At 33.6% G+C, this 17,750-nt stretch overlaps 2 protein-coding genes across 2 annotated transcripts; one reads left to right on the top strand and one right to left on the bottom strand.

Moving 5' to 3' along the window:
• The first annotated feature begins 4,645 nt into the window (after positions 1-4,645).
• On the top strand, positions 4,646-11,791 carry ValRS (Valyl-tRNA synthetase). The gene is made up of 6 exons (XM_065512402.1): positions 4,646-4,979; positions 5,269-5,436; positions 7,572-8,626; positions 8,689-8,896; positions 9,924-10,953; positions 11,020-11,791. The coding sequence occupies exons 1-6, from the start codon at positions 4,797-4,799 to the stop codon at positions 11,520-11,522; spliced, it is 3,147 nt and encodes a 1,048-aa protein (XP_065368474.1). The 5' UTR covers positions 4,646-4,796; the 3' UTR covers positions 11,523-11,791.
• Positions 11,792-14,835, bottom strand: Rep (Rab escort protein). The gene is made up of 3 exons (XM_065512403.1): positions 14,679-14,835; positions 13,446-14,600; positions 11,792-12,465 (listed from the first exon to the last, which is right to left on the bottom strand). The coding sequence occupies exons 1-3, from the start codon at positions 14,725-14,727 to the stop codon at positions 12,017-12,019; spliced, it is 1,653 nt and encodes a 550-aa protein (XP_065368475.1). The 5' UTR covers positions 14,728-14,835; the 3' UTR covers positions 11,792-12,016.
• Positions 14,836-17,750: the final 2,915 nt, after the last annotated feature.

A 17,750-nucleotide genomic window follows, 5' to 3' on the forward strand; every position in this document is an offset into this window, starting at 1 on the left:
AACGCATAATCTTAAACTTGTTCATACTTGACTAGATTATGCTATAGGATATTTTTGAATTGCTCTTTTGATCAAGGAATCATAATATCGTGTTTTTTTTCGCGGACGTCCTCCAGAATGTACCGTTGATATGCGACCAGTCTGCAAAAACTTTGAAATGAGCCTGAAAAAAACTGATCTGTTAATTGAAAATTATTTACTCAATCCATGTCGAGATAAACCCGTCTTCCAGTCTTCAATAACTTTAATTTTAAATTCACTGGAGTACTTTTTCCATGGCATTGTTTTTATTACAATAAACTGTATAAAACTTAAATTATACACACTACGCGTTCCTTTATTTTTATCTTCTGGAATTTTTAAATCCATTCGTTGTCAGTCCCGCCAATTGACAATGCAAATATACAGTAACGTAGTAAAATTATTAAACATCTAATAAGGGGGTGCTTTTATTTTGTCCGTTGCGTTTTGTGTTTTTATATGATTTATCATTTTAAATTAATTGTTCATAAAATTATCTTTTACTAAATGAATGTTATATGAACATTAACAATATAAGTTAATAAAATATATACAAATCAGAATTCAAAAAAGCATTTCTTATCAAAAAAAATTATGTTTTGAAAAAATCTATTGAGGGGGTGCTTTAGTTATGGCCAATACTGTACGTCGTTGCAAAGGTCTTTGAAATATCTATATTATATTAATGACTTATTAATCCAGATATAGGTCAAAAATTGAGGTTTTCCTTTTTTTTACCTCATATATCAGCCGTTTGTGGACCGATTATGCTGATTTTAAATAGGGAACTTCTCGAAAGCATGCCTGACAGAATTATTGAGGATTTGGATCCCGAAGATATCTGGGATCTTCCGAAAATTGATTTCAACAGACAGACGGACATGGCTTAATCGACTCCGCTATTTATAAGGATCCAGAATATATATACTTTATAGGGTCGGCAAATTATATTGTGGAAATTACAAACGGAATGACAAACTTATGTAAACCCTTCTCACGAAGGTGAAGGGTAAAAAACTATTACAGTGCACTCGCAATAATATGAGCACTTTTTACTTCCATAGGGTACTCTAAAAAATTAACTTAGAGAACCAATATGTTCATATTTTAAAGCTTTTTAAAATATGAACAGCTTATTTTTGTTTTTTAACGTATTTCGTCAATACATTTTTATTTCAGATTCTATATTTATTAAATCTGCGACAATTGATTGCATTTATTTTTCAATGTATAAGTAACATCTTTTGTTTTTACTGTGTAATAGTAAAAATGTTAGCTACGTGGTTTTGCATTTCAGTTGCAAGACGTGTTGGGAGTGTTCGTAAATTCAGTATGATTGCATCACTGCAGCAAATTAAAAGTTTAGCGTTCGAAAAAGCATATTTGCGATTATTGCTTTACGTCAAACGTTTTTTAATGCAAATTGTTGGCAGTGATGCCGCAAATTTGTGCAACCAATGCATCATTGTTATATGTTGCAAAAGTTTGCAGGTCGTGGCATCAGCGATGCACAAATTTACTGCATTTACGAACACACCCATTATCACGTTTGATACTATGACACGGCGGGCACATAAGTTAAATAAGTACTGGCCGGCCAAACAGTAGAAAATCTTCCGAAATGCAAAAGAGCGTAACCAAAAAATTCAAAATTAAGTCTACAATGGATATTGGTACAGCGCATCGAGACACACGTCTTCACAATTTGTACCTTTATTAAAGAATCATATTTGTGTCCACAATACTTTTAATTTTTTGCCTACTGTAAAATTTAAAAAAATCATGGTACGCTCTTTTGCATTTTAGATGACGAAAACCAAATATTTAAAGGATGGGGCTGAGAGTATGGGCAGAGCCAAATATATAATTAGCCCACCCCATTCCTTGGATCAAACAAATATTTTGTCCTTAAATTCAAATGGACGTAACTACACAAAAATTCAAAATCTAGTTTTTGATTGAATATGGTCCTTTTTATCAAACTACATGCTTATGCAAATTTATAGACCCCAGCACACAAAAATCCTATTATTAAAGAAATTCAAATGACAAAAAATTGCCAAGAATACTTTTTTACTATAGATTAACGTTTTTTGTATAAAATTAAACTGAAGTTACGTCCGTTTGCATTTAAGATTACGATGTAAAGGATGGGGCTGAGAGTACGGGCAGAGCCAAATATATATATTTGCCCACCCCATTCCATGGCTAAAACAAATATTTAAAGGATGGGGCTGAGAGTACGGGCAGAGCCAAATATATATATTTGCCCACCCCATTCCTTGGCTAAAACAAATATTTAAAGGATGGGACTGAGAGTACGGGCAGAGCCAAATATATATATTTGCCCACCCCATTCCTTGGCTAAAACAAATATTTAAAGGATGGGGCTGAGAGTACGGGCAGAGCCAAATATATATATTTGCCCACCCCATTCCTTGGCTAAAACAAATATTTAAAGGATGGGGCTGAGAGTACGGGCATAGCCAAATATATATATTTGCCCACCCCATTCCTTGGCTAAAACAAATATTTAAAGGATGGAGCTGAGAGTACGGGCATAGCCAAATATATATATTTGCCCACCCCATTCCTTGGCTAAAACAAATATTTAAAGGATGGAGCTGAGAGTACGGGCAGAGCCAAATATATATATTCGCCCACCCCATTCCTTGGCTAAAACAAATATTTAAAGGATGGGGCTGAGAGTACGGGCAGAGCCAAATATATATATTTGCCCACCCCATTCCTTGGCTAAAACAAATATTTAAAGGATGGGGCTAAGAATACGGGCAGAGCCAAATATATATATTTGCCCACCCCATTCCTTGGCTCTTACGTTGAGTAATCCATCAATGACTCTTGAAGATTGAAAAAATACAATGGATGACCGTATGCCTGCAATAAATAAATTATATTAGATAGTTTATAAAAAATAACAAATTAATTTACTTACCATTATACAGACATGTGTGTTGAAACTTTCAACAATTCCAATTAATTTGTCTGGGTTTTAGCATTGCCATATTTCAGAAATTTGTTTCATAACCCATTTGTTTCTGTTCTTTTTAAAAAAATATTAGAGTAGGCAACATTGAAAATCGACTTAAAAAAAAAACTCGCAACACCATATGTTCACGTGTGGACGCCAAAAACATTTATTTTCACATATATTGCGTAATAATTGTTCAAAATTTTTTTTAAGAAATAATGTCCAGCAATTTTTACAACAAAACAGTAAACAGTTCAAAAAATCTTATTAGTTTAAAACTTTTTTATTTTTAACAACTATAAAATTACACAACAATACAATTTTCATTTAAAAATGTTTTATTTAGAAATTTTTTAGAGAAAAATATTTTCTCTTGAAAAGCTTGCTCGATTTAACTATTTTTTCTACGGAACGGAAATTTAAAAACTAGTATAAAAGTAAAACTTAAACAAAATATTCAGGACTATTCCTGATCTCACTTTCACCATTCACCGTATTTTTGGAAGCATAATTGCAACAATATTTATATTAAATAAAGTTTCTAAAATTATATAATAAAGGTTAAAAAATCACGTGTAAACATTTATAATTAGAAATGCTGAGGAAATTACATAATATTGTTGTAATTATGCTTCCAAAAATATTGTGAATGGTGAAAGTGAGAACAGCAATAGCCCTGATTGTGTAATAGAACAGAATTAAAATTTTTTCGACTACAATTGACAAAGAAAAAAATAGATTTTTTATTTCTTTTTATAATATCAATGCTATATACATTTATTTTATATATAAATAAATTATTTAATATACATAATATAATTACTAGCTGACGTTGTTCTGCCATACAAATTATTTTTAGTGCATATTTTGGTTGTTAAATAAAAACTAACTAATTATTGGTATTTTTAATGTCAAATGAAGACAAATATAACAAAATTTGTTGACGACTAATATTTAAAAAAATGGGTGGATAGGGACATCATAATGACAAAGCGGTATGAAATATATTTTAAAAAATATAGAAACAATTTCATAATAATAGGTAAATATTTTTTTATTTTTATATTATATATTATATAAATATTTATAAATATAATTGGCCACGAAGGCTTTTATGTATTGAAATCAATAAAAATAAATAAATAAATAAATATTGATATTTGGATTCAAATACAAAATACTAACTAACATCTCGTCTTAAAAAATGGGTTGCTGAGGGTCGGTTGATGAAAATCTGCATTCAGGAATAAGTCTTTGTGATATATGTACGTTAATTGGGCTAGTAATGTTTTTTTATAATACTGTAAATAAATAGATATAACCTGTATGTACCGTTATGACTCTAAGCAAGAAATTTGAATAAAATTTTAAATATGTCAAATATTAATTAAACTATTACATTTTTGGGCAGTGTACTTAAAATTAGCTTTCATAAGTATTTACAAAAAATCTATTGGCAACATTGTTGCAGGAACAAACTGAAACTGAATTTAATATACTTTTTTAACTATACTACGCTTTATAAAAAAGTAGTATTTTACAATGGTACGGCATACTATTTTATACATCTCTGAAAAAAAGTATGTTTCAAAAGTATGTTTTGTTCACATCGGTCACCACAACACAAAATTCGTGGCACTTGCACACGTTTTCCATAATATTTCGTCAGATAAATTGCTCTAGTGCAGCAAAAGTGATTGCAAAAAATTATTGTTCAATTAATTCCTAAAGAACTAAGCATATTTTATAAGTAAAAACAGTATTTAAAGAATTTATTGCCGAAATGCCTGAAGAACAACAGCCTGCTGTAAATGGCGAAGCCCCTGTTGCTGGTGAACCACCAAAAACGGCCAAACAATTGGAAAAGGAAGCTAAAAAAGCAGAAAAATTAGCTAAACTTCAAGCAAAATTGGATAAGAAAGCAACTGCTGCTCCAGCGGCCACAGAAAAGAAGGAAAAGCCTGAGGTAAATAAGTAAATGCAATTTCCGGATTATGAGTATGACGAATAAAAGAAGTAAGGTTAGAAATATGTAGTACATAGACTAGCTTTGTTGTTGGAAGTGATAGATTTTATGAAGGGGTTGGTGTTGACGGAGGTGTTTGTACACAAATATCGTGCTTTATAATCACAGTAAAATAATAAATAATTAGTTACAATTGTTATGGTTTATTGTTTGTATTTTGTTAAATTATTTAGTGAAAGTTTAATTGTATTGTTTTTTGTTATTTATTTACTTTCTATTTTTTTTTTAGAAAAAGGCCAAAGAAGTGAAGGAGGCTGCGGTATACACTGCCAACACTGCTCCCGGTGAAATGAAAGATCTCTCTGGCTCATTGCCTGATGCTTATAGCCCCGGCTATGTTGAGGCTCAGTGGTATAGTTGGTGGGAAAAACAAGGATTTTTCAAACCAGAATATGGAGTAAGTATTAAGATTACTAATGAAAGATAGTTGTTTGTTCGAAATCGATAAACTCAAATAGGTATATGTCTAAGTTTTATGGACCTTGAGGAGTATTTCTGTGAAGTTTAGTTTTTACCCGAAATATGAAACTAGTGTTTTTTATTTCAGTCAATTAACATTTAAACCGCTGAATCAATTGCTTTGAAAGTTTAAAATTAAAAAAGAGAACCCGGCAGATTTGTTGGTATCTTCTGTTCTATAAGTGAGAATATCATTAATTTTAAATTAGGAAAACTAGGATATAGAACCTTTAAAATAAAATAACAATCCAAAAGTATTACTTATGACCACAAAGCCAATTTAGTCAGCTAGTTTGTTACAAAACATCTGAATGACTTAGGAGTTGTATTAGAACAGATTAATCAATCATTCGATTTTTTTCGAAATAGTATAACTGAAATTATCAGAAACTGACTGAATATTCGTTTTCGGATTAGGACAAAAATCGGCCTAATACCCGTCAATATTTGGCCAAATATGAAAATCGAAATTTTTACAAATGAAACAAAGATTATGGAATTTTAATGGAGAACATAATCAGCCCAGTTATGAATAAAAAATTCCGCGGGAGTTTGTCCCCCGGGAGTTTTTTCCCATTGAATTTGAATATTAAAAATGAGAAAAGGGGGAATATATATTGAATAAATAGAATATAAAAACTTATATTTTATTGCAAGGTGTATTCAATCTCCTTATAATTAAATTTTCTTGGAAATTAATAGTGCATTTATAAATATTCGGTTTGTTTTGGATTAGGCCGATTGCATTATTAGAGCTTTAAAAAATTTATTTTTTTACTACACTTCCACTCCAATGGGCCATTTGTGAATTCCTTCAACTATGAAAAATATTGGAATAATCCTAATCATTAAGTCATATTATTCCCCTGAGGATGAAAAAGATATCCTAAGTTATCCTTACAACCACTGATATAATTTCATCCGTGTGGTTATTGTCGAAACAACCTGTTCATTCTGTGGCGTTGAAACCCTGACAATATGATCTATTGATCATCCAACAATAGTCCGGAATGTTGTATCATCTGATAGTCCTAGCTTTAATTGTACAATGATGCATATTGCTATTTAAAATCGAGAAAATCGGGCCACAAATGGCTGAGATATAAGGAAAAAACCAGGATAATCTCGATGTTTGGCCTTTTTTGATTATTGGATTACTAAGTCGACGTACATACAGTGGTTGACAAAACAATGGAAACTTTTCCAAATATTCCAAAAATTGTGATAAATTACCAGAATTTAAAAATAAAATAACTGTAAACAGGATGCTTTTTACATCATTATTTTAAATATTATTTTCATTTTACACTTCTTTCTTGCAAAAGTTTAAAAGTTTCAATTGTTTTGTCAGTAGCGAAATAGTGAATATTTATAATTTTGTTCCCTTTTTTCAGAATATAATTAATTATGTTGTTTGTTTTTCAGTTAATTTATATAAATAAAACTATACAAGTAAAATACTAAAAAAAAATTAATTTTAAAAAAATATTTTAAATTTTGGGCCACTAATGAAATATTTGGAAAAGTTTCCATTGTTTTTTTTTCACTAATAAAAAAACAATTTTTAAAAAATTAAAAAAAAATTATTTTTTTTTAACTAACAATGAGGGTATCATTTAAAAAAAATCGAAAATTACACTCTGATTTTTTTACACTTTAAAAAAACAAAAACAAGAAAAAAATACAAAAAAAAAAGTTGTATTTTTTTGTGGAATTTTGTTTAAGGTTTTGTTGTGTAAAAGTCTATGGCATTGGGGAGACCACTTGTACGCAAATCGATATTTGTAATATTGTAATCAAGGTTATTTATTTATCTTTCTATCAATGTCGCTTGTTCACAATTACAATCGTTCCTTTTTATACCCTTTACCACAAGTGGTAAGCATATTGTATGTATGTGGTCGGCTACAACACACGAATATAAACGAAACTCGTTAAACTGATAGATAAGCAATTTGGAGATTGTGCATTAAAAATACATACATATTACTAATGTAGCATATTTTGTTTGTGCCGACCACTGCTCCAATTTAATTTTTTTTAATTTCTAATTGTATTTTACAACAATTTCAGCGCTCCAGCATTTCCGATCCAAATCCTAATGGAAATTTCGTCATGGTCATTCCACCACCAAATGTTACCGGTTCTCTGCATTTGGGTCATGCTCTCACCAATGCCATTGAAGATTGCATCACTCGTTACAACCGCATGAAGGGCAAAACCACACTTTGGGTGCCTGGCTGTGATCATGCTGGTATTGCCACACAAGTAGTGGTAGAAAAATTGTTATGGCGTGATGAGAAACTCACACGTCACGATTTGGGACGTGAAAAATTCATTGAAAGAATTTGGGATTGGCGTCGCGAGAAGGGTGGTCGCATTTATGATCAATTAAGACGTTTGGGTTCTTCCTACGATTGGAGCCGTGTGGCCTTTACGATGGATCCTAAGCTATGCAAAGCTGTTACAGAGGCTTTTGTACGTCTTCATGAAGATGGCAGCATTTATCGCAGCTCTCGTTTGGTTAACTGGTCTTGTGCTTTACGCTCAGCTATCTCCGATATTGAAGTAGATAAAATTGATATTCCTGGCCGCACCTTTTTCTCCATACCCGGCTACGATGAAAAGGTGGAATTTGGTGTCCTCGTGAAATTTGCCTACAAAGTTGAGGACTCTGATGAAGAGATTATTGTGGCCACTACACGTATTGAAACCATGTTGGGTGATACTGCCGTGGCTGTTCATCCCAATGATGAACGCTACAAACATTTGCAAGGCAAATTTGTGAAGCATCCATTCTGCGACAGACGTTTGCCCATTGTTTGTGATGAATTTGTTGATATGAATTTCGGTACAGGCGCTGTTAAAATTACTCCAGCCCATGATCCTAACGATTATGATGTAGGTAAACGTTGCAATTTACCCTTCATCACCATCTTTAATGATGATGGTTATATTATTGGTGATTACGGCGAGTTTACAGGCATGAAGAGATTCACTTGCCGCAAACAAATTCTTGTTAAATTGCAAGAATTGGGTCTGTACAGGGAAACTGTTAACAATCCCATGGTGGTGCCATTCTGTTCACGTTCTAAGGATGTGGTAGAGCCCATGATTAAACCACAATGGTAAGTTATTATTTTTGGAATTGAATATTTGTTTAGAAATTATTCATGTATTTGTTGTTAAGGTATGTGAAATGCTCTGAAATGGCTGAAAAGGCCACTGAAGCTGTACGTTCCGGTGAACTCAAAATTATACCCGAACATCACACTAAGACTTGGTACCACTGGATGGATGGCATTCGTGATTGGTGTGTGTCGCGTCAATTGTGGTGGGGTCATCGTATTCCTGCTTATCATGTTACATTCACTGATCCCTCCATACAATCTGGTTCGGTAAGTTTGTTTGTAAATTTTACTTGTCTAAAACTGTTTTTAATATTTGAGTGTAATTACATGTCTGGCTTTTAAAAGATTTCTGTGGTAATATTTAAATTTATTTAAAATATTGCATGATAATCGACAATAACAACATTTTTCTATAGAAAGATGTTGAGTTATTGATAACAGCAAAAATTTTCTATAGAAAAATGTTTAGTTATCGATAACAGCAAAAATTTTCTATAGAAAACTGTTGAGTTATCGATAACAGCAACAATTTTCTATAGAAAACTGTTGAGTTATCGATAACAGCAACAATTTTCTATAGAAAACTGTTGAGTTATCGATAACAGCAACAATTTTCTATAGAAAACTGTTGAGTTATCGATAACAGCAACAATTTTCTATAGAAAACTGTTGAGTTATCGATAACAGCAAACATTTTCTATAGAAAATTGTTGAGTTATCGATAACAGCAAACATTTTCTATAGAAAATTGTTGAGTTATCGATAACAGCAAAAATTTTCTATAGAAAATTGTTGAGTTATCGATAACAGCAAAAATGTTCTATAGAAAATTGTTGAGTTATCGATAACAGCAAAAATGTTCTATAGAAAATTGTTGAGTTATCGATAACAGCAAAAATGTTCTATAGAAAATTGTCGAGTTATCGATAACAGCAAAAATGTTCTATAGAAAATTGTTGAGTTATCGATAACAGCAAAAATGTTCTATAGAAAATTGTTGAGTTATCGATAACAGCAAAAATGTTCTATAGAAAATTGTTGAGTTATCGATAACAGCAAAAATGTTCTATGGAAAATTGTTGAGTTATCGATAACAGCAAACATTTTCTATAGAAAATTGTTGAGTTATCGATAACAGCAAACATTTTCTATAGAAAATTGTTGAGTTATCGATAACAGCAAAAATTTTCTATAGAAAATTGTTGAGTTATCGCTAACAGCAAACGTTTTCTGTAGAATTTTTTTTATTTTTCCTGTTGAATTGTTTTTATTGAATTTTTGTATTTTCTTTCAGTCTGACGATGAAGCCTATTGGATTGTTGCTCGTACTGCCGAAGAAGCTTTAACTAAAGCTGCCGAAAGATTCAATGTGGATGCTAGCAAAATTAAACTAAACCAAGATGAAGATGTCTTAGATACTTGGTTCAGTTCTGGCCTCTTCCCCTTCTCAGTATTTGGCTGGCCCGATAATACTGCCGATATGGAAGCCTTCTATCCCACAACCCTTTTGGAAACCGGTCATGATATTCTATTCTTCTGGGTGGCCCGTATGGTCTTCTTTGGCCAAAAGTTGCTAGGAAAATTGCCCTTCAAAGAGGTTTATCTGCATCCCATGGTGCGTGATGCTCACGGTCGTAAAATGTCCAAATCATTGGGTAATGTCATTGATCCCATGGATGTTATACACGGCATAACATTGGAGGGTCTGCACGCCCAATTGGTTAACTCTAATTTGGATCCTCGTGAAATTGAAAAGGCCAAGGCAGGCCAGAAACAAGACTATCCCAATGGTATACCAGAATGTGGTTCAGATGCTTTACGTTTTGCCTTGTGTGCCTACATTACTCAAGCACGTGATATTAACTTGGATATTAATCGTGTATTGGGTTATCGTTTCTTCTGTAACAAATTGTGGAATGCCACTAAATTTGCCCTCATGTACTTTGGCGGTGATGAAAAATACTCATCTGATTTGCAACTGAGTGGCAGTGAAAACAACATGGATGTTTGGATTCTCTCGCGCTTGGCTGCTGCCATTGAGATTTGTAATAATGGGTTTGAACAATACGATTTTGCGGCGGCCACCAGTGCCTGCTATAGTTTTTGGTTATACGATTTGTGCGATGTGTATTTGGAGTGCTTGAAACCCATCTTCCAAAATGGTACTGACGACCAAAAGGCCTCTGCACGTAAAGCTTTGTTTGCTTGCTTAGATTTGGGTTTGAAATTGCTGTCACCATTTATGCCTTTCATTTCGGAAGAATTGTATCAACGTTTGCCCAGAGCTGATACCACACCCAGTATATGTGTGGCTGCTTATCCAGGTAAATGGAAACTTGTAATATAATTTTTTAACTTTCTGTAAAACTCTATTGTTTATTATCTTCCAGCGAATACCACTTGGCGCAACGAACAAGTTGAAAAGGATGTTGATTTCATGCAAAAGACTGCTCGTATCATACGTTCAGCTCGTTCTGATTACAACTTGCCCAACAAAACCAAAACTGAAGCCTATATTGTCTGCACCGACTCTCAACCTAATGATATTCTGAAGAAATATGCCAGCGATTTGTCTACCATTTCTTACTGTTCCAAAATTGAATTCGATAACACACCACCGGCTGGTTGTGCTATTCTTACCGTTTCGGGTCAATGTGAAGTTCATTTGCTGCTCAAGGGTCTGATTGAAGCGGACAAAGAAATCGCCAAATTGCAAAAGAAACAGGTGCAATTGGAACAAACTGTTGGTAAATTGAAACAGGCCATGGAAGCTAGTGATTATGCCACCAAGGTACCAGCTGAAGTACAAACTGCTAATACAGAAAAATTACAACAGTCGGAAAGTGAAATTCAACGTATTACCCAGGCTATGGAAACCCTGAAATTGATGTAAATCCTTATTTCGTGATAAAGAGAAGAATAAACAGTGGCGTTTCTTTTAAGCAGTTTATTTAGTTGTTAGTTAAAGTGACTTAAATGTTGGCATTTCTGTAATTTCATTTCACAAACTATCTGTTTTCCTGTGTTTGTAATTTATTTTTTTTGAAGATTTTAAATTATTTTTTATGTTAGAGGATTATTATAATAGACAATTAGCTACAAGCTTACAAAAACTCAAATAAAAAATAAATATCTATGCTAAAATATGAATAGAACACTAAATTTTTATTTGCATTTTAACTTAAGGAAATATCTTTATTGCAATTAAAACCAGTAATTTTAGTTTAGATAATCACATATAATAAAGTGCTTTATTCGTTACGTAATATATTTAGTAAAAATATGCCGTGTTTATAGTATTTTAAGCTTTAAAATAATGCTGGTTAAATAGAAAAATCGTTACAATATTTATTATATTGTTTAATCGTGTATTAGCTGTATCTCTTTCTATTCCGAAATCATCTGCTCACTTGCCGCCATTTCAGAGCCCTCTTCTATTTCCATTTGTTCGGTAAATGTTTCCAATTCTCTCAATTGTTCACGCAAATCATCGGGCAATTGCTGTTCACTCAACGCCTTAGGATCTTCTCCTTCGATAACAATCTCTTCTGGATCGGGAGCTCTTGGAAGAAATTCAGCATTTTCATATAATTTAGAGAAAATTCCACGGACATTATCAATAGATAAATCATAGTCTAGCTCATAGTATGGTGGTGCTGTATTATAGATTAGAGACGATAAATTATTTTCCAATTCGTAACTGGATATTGAGAAGTAAGAGGAGTATAATAGTTTAGGTGTTGTAGGCGTAGTGCTATTGAATACTTGTTGAACAAAAGGTTCCAAATCTAAACTGGGCTGATCGGAGAGAGCTGGAGTTGTTAAGTGGAAAATGTCTGCAATAAAATAAAAGGGGAATTTTCAATATTTGTTTTCCGAAAATTGCCTGCGGCGAGGCAAAATGTTATATTTTTCATTAAATCTGATATTCAAGCAATTTTGCTGTTATTGATAACTGAAGAATTTTCTATAGAAAATTTTTACTGTTATCGATAACAGAAGAATTTTCTATAGAAAATTGTTACTGTTATCGATAACTGAAGAATTTTCTATAGAAATTTTTTACTGTTATCGATAACTGAAGAATTTTCTATAGAAAATTTTTACTGTTATCGATAACTGAAGAATTTTCTATAGAAAATTTTTACTGTTATCGATAACTGAAGAATTTTCTATAGAAAATTTTTACTGTTATCGATAACTGAAGAATTTTCTATAGAAAATTTTTACTGTTATCGATAACTGAAGAATTTTCTATAGAAAATTCTTACTGTTATCGATAACTGAAGAATTTTCTATAGAAAATTTTTACTGTTATCGATAACTGAAGAATTTTCTATAGAAAATTTTTACTGTTATCGATTACTGAAGAATTTTCTATAGAAAATTTTTACTGTTATCGATAACTGAAGAATTTTCTATAGAAAATTTTTACTGTTATCGATAACTGAAGAATTTTCTATAGAAAATTTTTACTGTTATCGATAACTGAAGAATTTCTATAGAAAATTTTTACTGTTATCAATAACTGAAAAATTTTCTATAAAAAATGTTTACTGTTATCGATAACTGAAGAATTTTCTATAGAAATTTTTTACTGTTATCGATAACTGAAGAATTTTCTATAGAAAATTTTTACTGTTATCGATAACTGAAGAATTTTCTATGGAAAATTTTTTCAGTTATCAATAACTCAGCAATTTTGTATGTATAATTTTAGCTTTTAGTGATAACCAAATAATATTCCATATAAAAATGTACGTATTTGGCAAAAATAAAATTAATTCCGTTGGAAAATTTGTTGTAGAAAACTTACACAATCCTTTGGGACATGTTCCCGAATAGTGAGATAATTGTATAAGTACAGCTTCGCGTTTGCCATCACTATCAATCAGCCTCAATAGATTAACACCACCTCCTCCATTATTAAGAGCCTCATTACCCAATGGCGATGAAGCCAAAAATATTGCTCTCGATAAATAATTCTTTGGATTGGCGTTTCTCAGCTGCGCTGGCATATTGTTAGAAGAGCAAACTACATGTTTAGCCTGTATTCGCTGTTGTCCATCTACTTCTATGGACACCGTTTTTAAAGCTTCATCCATGTCAACAGCAGTAATTTGACGCTTCAAACAGTAAATACCACCAAAGACAGCGCATAGTCTGCAGAAACATTGCGGAATTTCTCCACAACCATACATGGGAAATATGAACGGTGTATTACCGTAACGTCCCAGACTTTGTAGAAACTTTTTAGTACGTTCCATCCCCACTTCGAAGGGTGTCTCCTCATTGGCCATAGCTATGGCTTGCATAACACATTTATTGATTTTCTCTGTAACTTTTTGGGCACGCAAATATTCTGCAAATGTTTTGCCTCTAAATTCCGAAGTATCTTCTTCACATTTGTCTTCGCCAAAGGTCAGACACAATGTGAGAAATTTCATTAGTAAACGTTTTTCTACTATATTCAAGTCTTTTGTATTGAAAACATCACTGCGTGAACAGGGCACATTTAATAGTTGTCCTTGGAATTGGGTACAAATGCGATCTACCGCTCTAAACTCAGCATAACGACAAATATTTGAGGATATCAACAGCTGTACCAAAGCACCCGAAGAATAAAGAATCTTTGGACACAAGTCCAAATTGAATTTTCTAGACAATTTCATCAGTTTATCCACAGACCACTGTTCCTGGGTTTTTGATTTCATGTCATCTGTTAGATTGACATTTTCATTTTCCTCGGGACTTTCTGCCACGTCCTCCACTTCAGCTGGTATATGCCATTCACATTTAGTGTTACGGATTTCATTATTGTTACCACAGTCTTGTGACTGATGTAGGAATGTATTGTATGCATCTAAATTAAATGATGCCCATGAGCCACCATAATATTCATTGGGATCTATATGCAGCACTGTTTTTCCAATTCTACTTGCGGCGGCTGCCACACAAGATTCTGGAAAACCTGTAAAGAAAAAAAAAACACATAAATGATTCATCGTTGTTCGATTGTGGATGTTAAATTATTCTTATTTTTACTTACCTGTACCAATGACTATTAAGTCAAACTCTTTAGGTAATTCATCCTCCATGGTTGAAGTTTATTATTACTTTAATAGAGCAAAGATTTGTTATTTATTTCGATTTTTAATTAATAAAACCAAATTGATTGTTTTTTTCCATCAAAAACATAAATAATAAAAGGTGACTTTTTTGCAGTCTGCCAGCTGTTTGTTACTGACAGTGATGATAACTAAGCTAATCTTCGTCAAACTTGCGATTTTGAAAACAATTTAGAGGAATTTCTAGCGTTTTGTTTAGTGTTACCATTGCTAAAAAATAGCTATTGTATTCAAAAGTGAAGAAGTTGTATGATTATTCATCGAGCAATAGGATTTAAGATTTTTAAACACCAAAATGTCGATTTTATATCTCATTCTTCCATGTAAAAAGATAGACTCAATAAAATGCTTTACTTCATTCGATTCAATTCACCAGACCGCCGTGTGCAAGCACTTCTGTACTCAAATTTGAAAAATTATCCTTAACCCGACCTTACCTCTGACATAAACAAACAAAAATATGGCGCAGATGCCTTGCGCAACTAATTGCATAATGTGAATGGGGTCTTATCACCGCTGTGACCCTTCTCCTTAATATTTCACTCGTCTGCATACAAAATTTCTAACATTCCTTGTGGTGGTGCGGGGAATTTAGAGAAGTAGTAGTTAAACAGGAGTGAAAGTCTATTTCCATTCTGATAAGGTCTACTCCTCCAAAAGCTCTATTTACTAAACTAAACTGTATACCGATTGACTTGATGGTGATACATGTGGCTTTCAACTCTTCGGTTAAGGACTTTGGACAATTTAAAATATTAGACTACTCCACATAGTAATGCTGATTACTGCATTTTCCAAGACCATTCTTTGACATGTATTTTTACACAATTATTCCGAATAGGGATATGTGGCTGAACGAACTATGTATATAACTAATGGCTCCAAGAGGGTCGGTGGTGGATTCTTTATTAAAGATTATCGGATAAAATCTTCCTTTAGCCTATGCAATTTTGTCACTGTAACTCTCCTATCAAAGACCTAACTCTGAACACTCTCATCCGTTTTCTGAGCACCATATCTCAGTTTGCATGAGATATGGAGTAATCTGTGTCGCTCCGATCGATGACAGCACGAACAAGATGAATTTTGACTACCTCATTGACAGATCAAACGATCGTTGGGGTTTGGGACGTTTCGTTATGGGCTTCTGGCTCTGCTCTTATATCTCCTCCTCAGTACGTTGCCGTTTAGGCGGGTTCTTGACGCGAGGGGAGGATTGTGCAGATCAGCTAAGATGGTCTTTGCTCAATTAAGCGATGATAAATCATCGGACAAAAAGGATTCGGTAGGCTTTTTACCTAGTCGGTCAATAAATTTTTCGGCGGCTCGCCGTTTTAAAAATTACCTTCTGACTGGTGCCACGTACCTGGTGAGATTCTTGTCGCCCTGTTTGGCAGGATGCACAGCTAGGGAACCCGAAAACTTGTTCGCAATTCTTTCATTGGCAGGGACAGGTGAAGCTTGGGTACCCAAAATCAGGTTCGCTGTTTCCTTGCCCACGGTCGGTACTTGGTTAGCTGTAGCCTGAGTTTTCAAGCTAACAGCTTCCAAAACCGGTATTTTTACCGATCCTTTGTCGGTACGGGTTAATGCTGCTTTTAGGCTTGCATTCTTGTTTAGAGAATGCCTTGTGAACGCCTTTAGATAATTTAGGTTTCCCCAAATCTCCTTCTGCAGGTGGTTGGTTTAAGATAGCTTAAATAATTTTAGGATAACAAATGCATGGGTCTGTGGACATGGTGATAATCAGGTTAAACACATCCATTCCTTCATAAGAGAATCTGGTTGGTTCAATATGGAAATAACGGGAGTCGAATGAGAGACCGGCTGTTTACTTCTTAAGTATCAAAACGAGACCAGCTTTAAAACTGACCTAAGAGAGCGGCTGCCCACGGACCCTAACCTAAATAGGAGTTGCGTATCAAAACGAGACCAGCTTTAAAATTGACCCAAGAGAGCGGCTTAAAGAATGGCTGCCCCTCAGCCCTAGCCTAAATAGGAGTTGCGCCAGAATACTTAGAAAACTGTTTGCTTAACTCTACGCGGCAGTCGCATAGTAGGTCTGGGTTGATTATCAATTCGCACGTCATTGTCATTATCAGCCCAATTAAAAAATCCCCGGAAGTTTTTTTCCCATTGAATTTGAATAGGAAAAATGGAAAAGGGAAAAAACTCCCGTGGAATTTTTATTCATAATTGGGCTGTATTTCTTAAGGGCAATCAGGCTAGTTGGCTTCGACAATTTTGCGTCTCGTTCTCGGTTCTTTTTCTACGTCCTTTAACTAACCGCGTGTCTTAATTTCGATAAACCCTGGTGGAGACCATAAAAACTCATTGATACTGGTGTAGTACTATTTATAACTCAAATCATAAATTTGTGGAGTAGAACTAATAACTGGACGTATGAACTGGTGGAGTACCATTATCGCTCTGGATTTTAATGACATGGTTTACGGGTTCGACTAGTTACTTACTTGAATTGACCTGGTAATTTGTGAGTCGTTAGACTTCCTCATGGAGCTCAATGGAAAGCACTGTTCAAGGTTGGCATATCACACTCTTCGTCGGGATGGATAGAAAACGAACTGTGCAAGAAAACTTATTCGGCTTATCCATGTTGCGATTTAGCCCAGTATAGTTGGTTAGGGTTGGTACTATGGATGTTATCTTCTTCTGTAGGGAAGTGCGGCCGTACAACAGAAAGTGTACCAACAGGAATGATGCGAACGGCTTCATGTACGTGGGAGGGTATCGGAAGAACGTGAAATTCTGTTTTATTTATGTTGATCTAATTATGGCGTTCAGAAACGAACAAATCTGATGAAAACATAGATAACTAATGCTCGCGATGTTACATAGTTGATCAGACACGGAATCGTGATGTCTGGTAAGCTAGCGCAGTTATCTATAATCCGTGTGGAGTCATCATCATTCAGGTGAATTCATCAATTTGGTTAGCCTAGGCTAGAGTAATAGAGCCGATGGAGTGGGTT

This window comes from Calliphora vicina, chromosome 5 (assembly GCF_958450345.1).
Source record: "Calliphora vicina chromosome 5, idCalVici1.1, whole genome shotgun sequence".
Taxonomy (NCBI): Eukaryota; Metazoa; Arthropoda; class Insecta; order Diptera; family Calliphoridae; genus Calliphora; species Calliphora vicina.

What these genes read in the sequence shown, in the direction of transcription:
- ValRS (XM_065512402.1), top strand. Translation starts at nt 4,797, where the DNA reads ATGCCTGAAGAACAACAGCCTGCTGTAAATGGCGAAGCCCCTGTTGCT. An exon ending in CCCATGATTAAACCACAATG is followed by an intron (nt 8,627 to 8,688) that starts GTAAGTTATTAT and finishes TTTGTTGTTAAG; the next exon opens with GTATGTGAAATGCTCTGAAA. An exon ending in CCTCCATACAATCTGGTTCG is followed by an intron (nt 8,897 to 9,923) that starts GTAAGTTTGTTT and finishes ATTTTCTTTCAG; the next exon opens with TCTGACGATGAAGCCTATTG.
- Rep (XM_065512403.1), bottom strand. Translation starts at nt 14,727, where the DNA reads ATGGAGGATGAATTACCTAAAGAGTTTGACTTAATAGTCATTGGTACA. An exon ending in CTTAATAGTCATTGGTACAG is followed by an intron (nt 14,601 to 14,678) that starts GTAAGTAAAAAT and finishes TTTTCTTTACAG; the next exon opens with GTTTTCCAGAATCTTGTGTG. An exon ending in AACATGTCCCAAAGGATTGT is followed by an intron (nt 12,466 to 13,445) that starts GTAAGTTTTCTA and finishes ATTTTATTGCAG; the next exon opens with ACATTTTCCACTTAACAACT.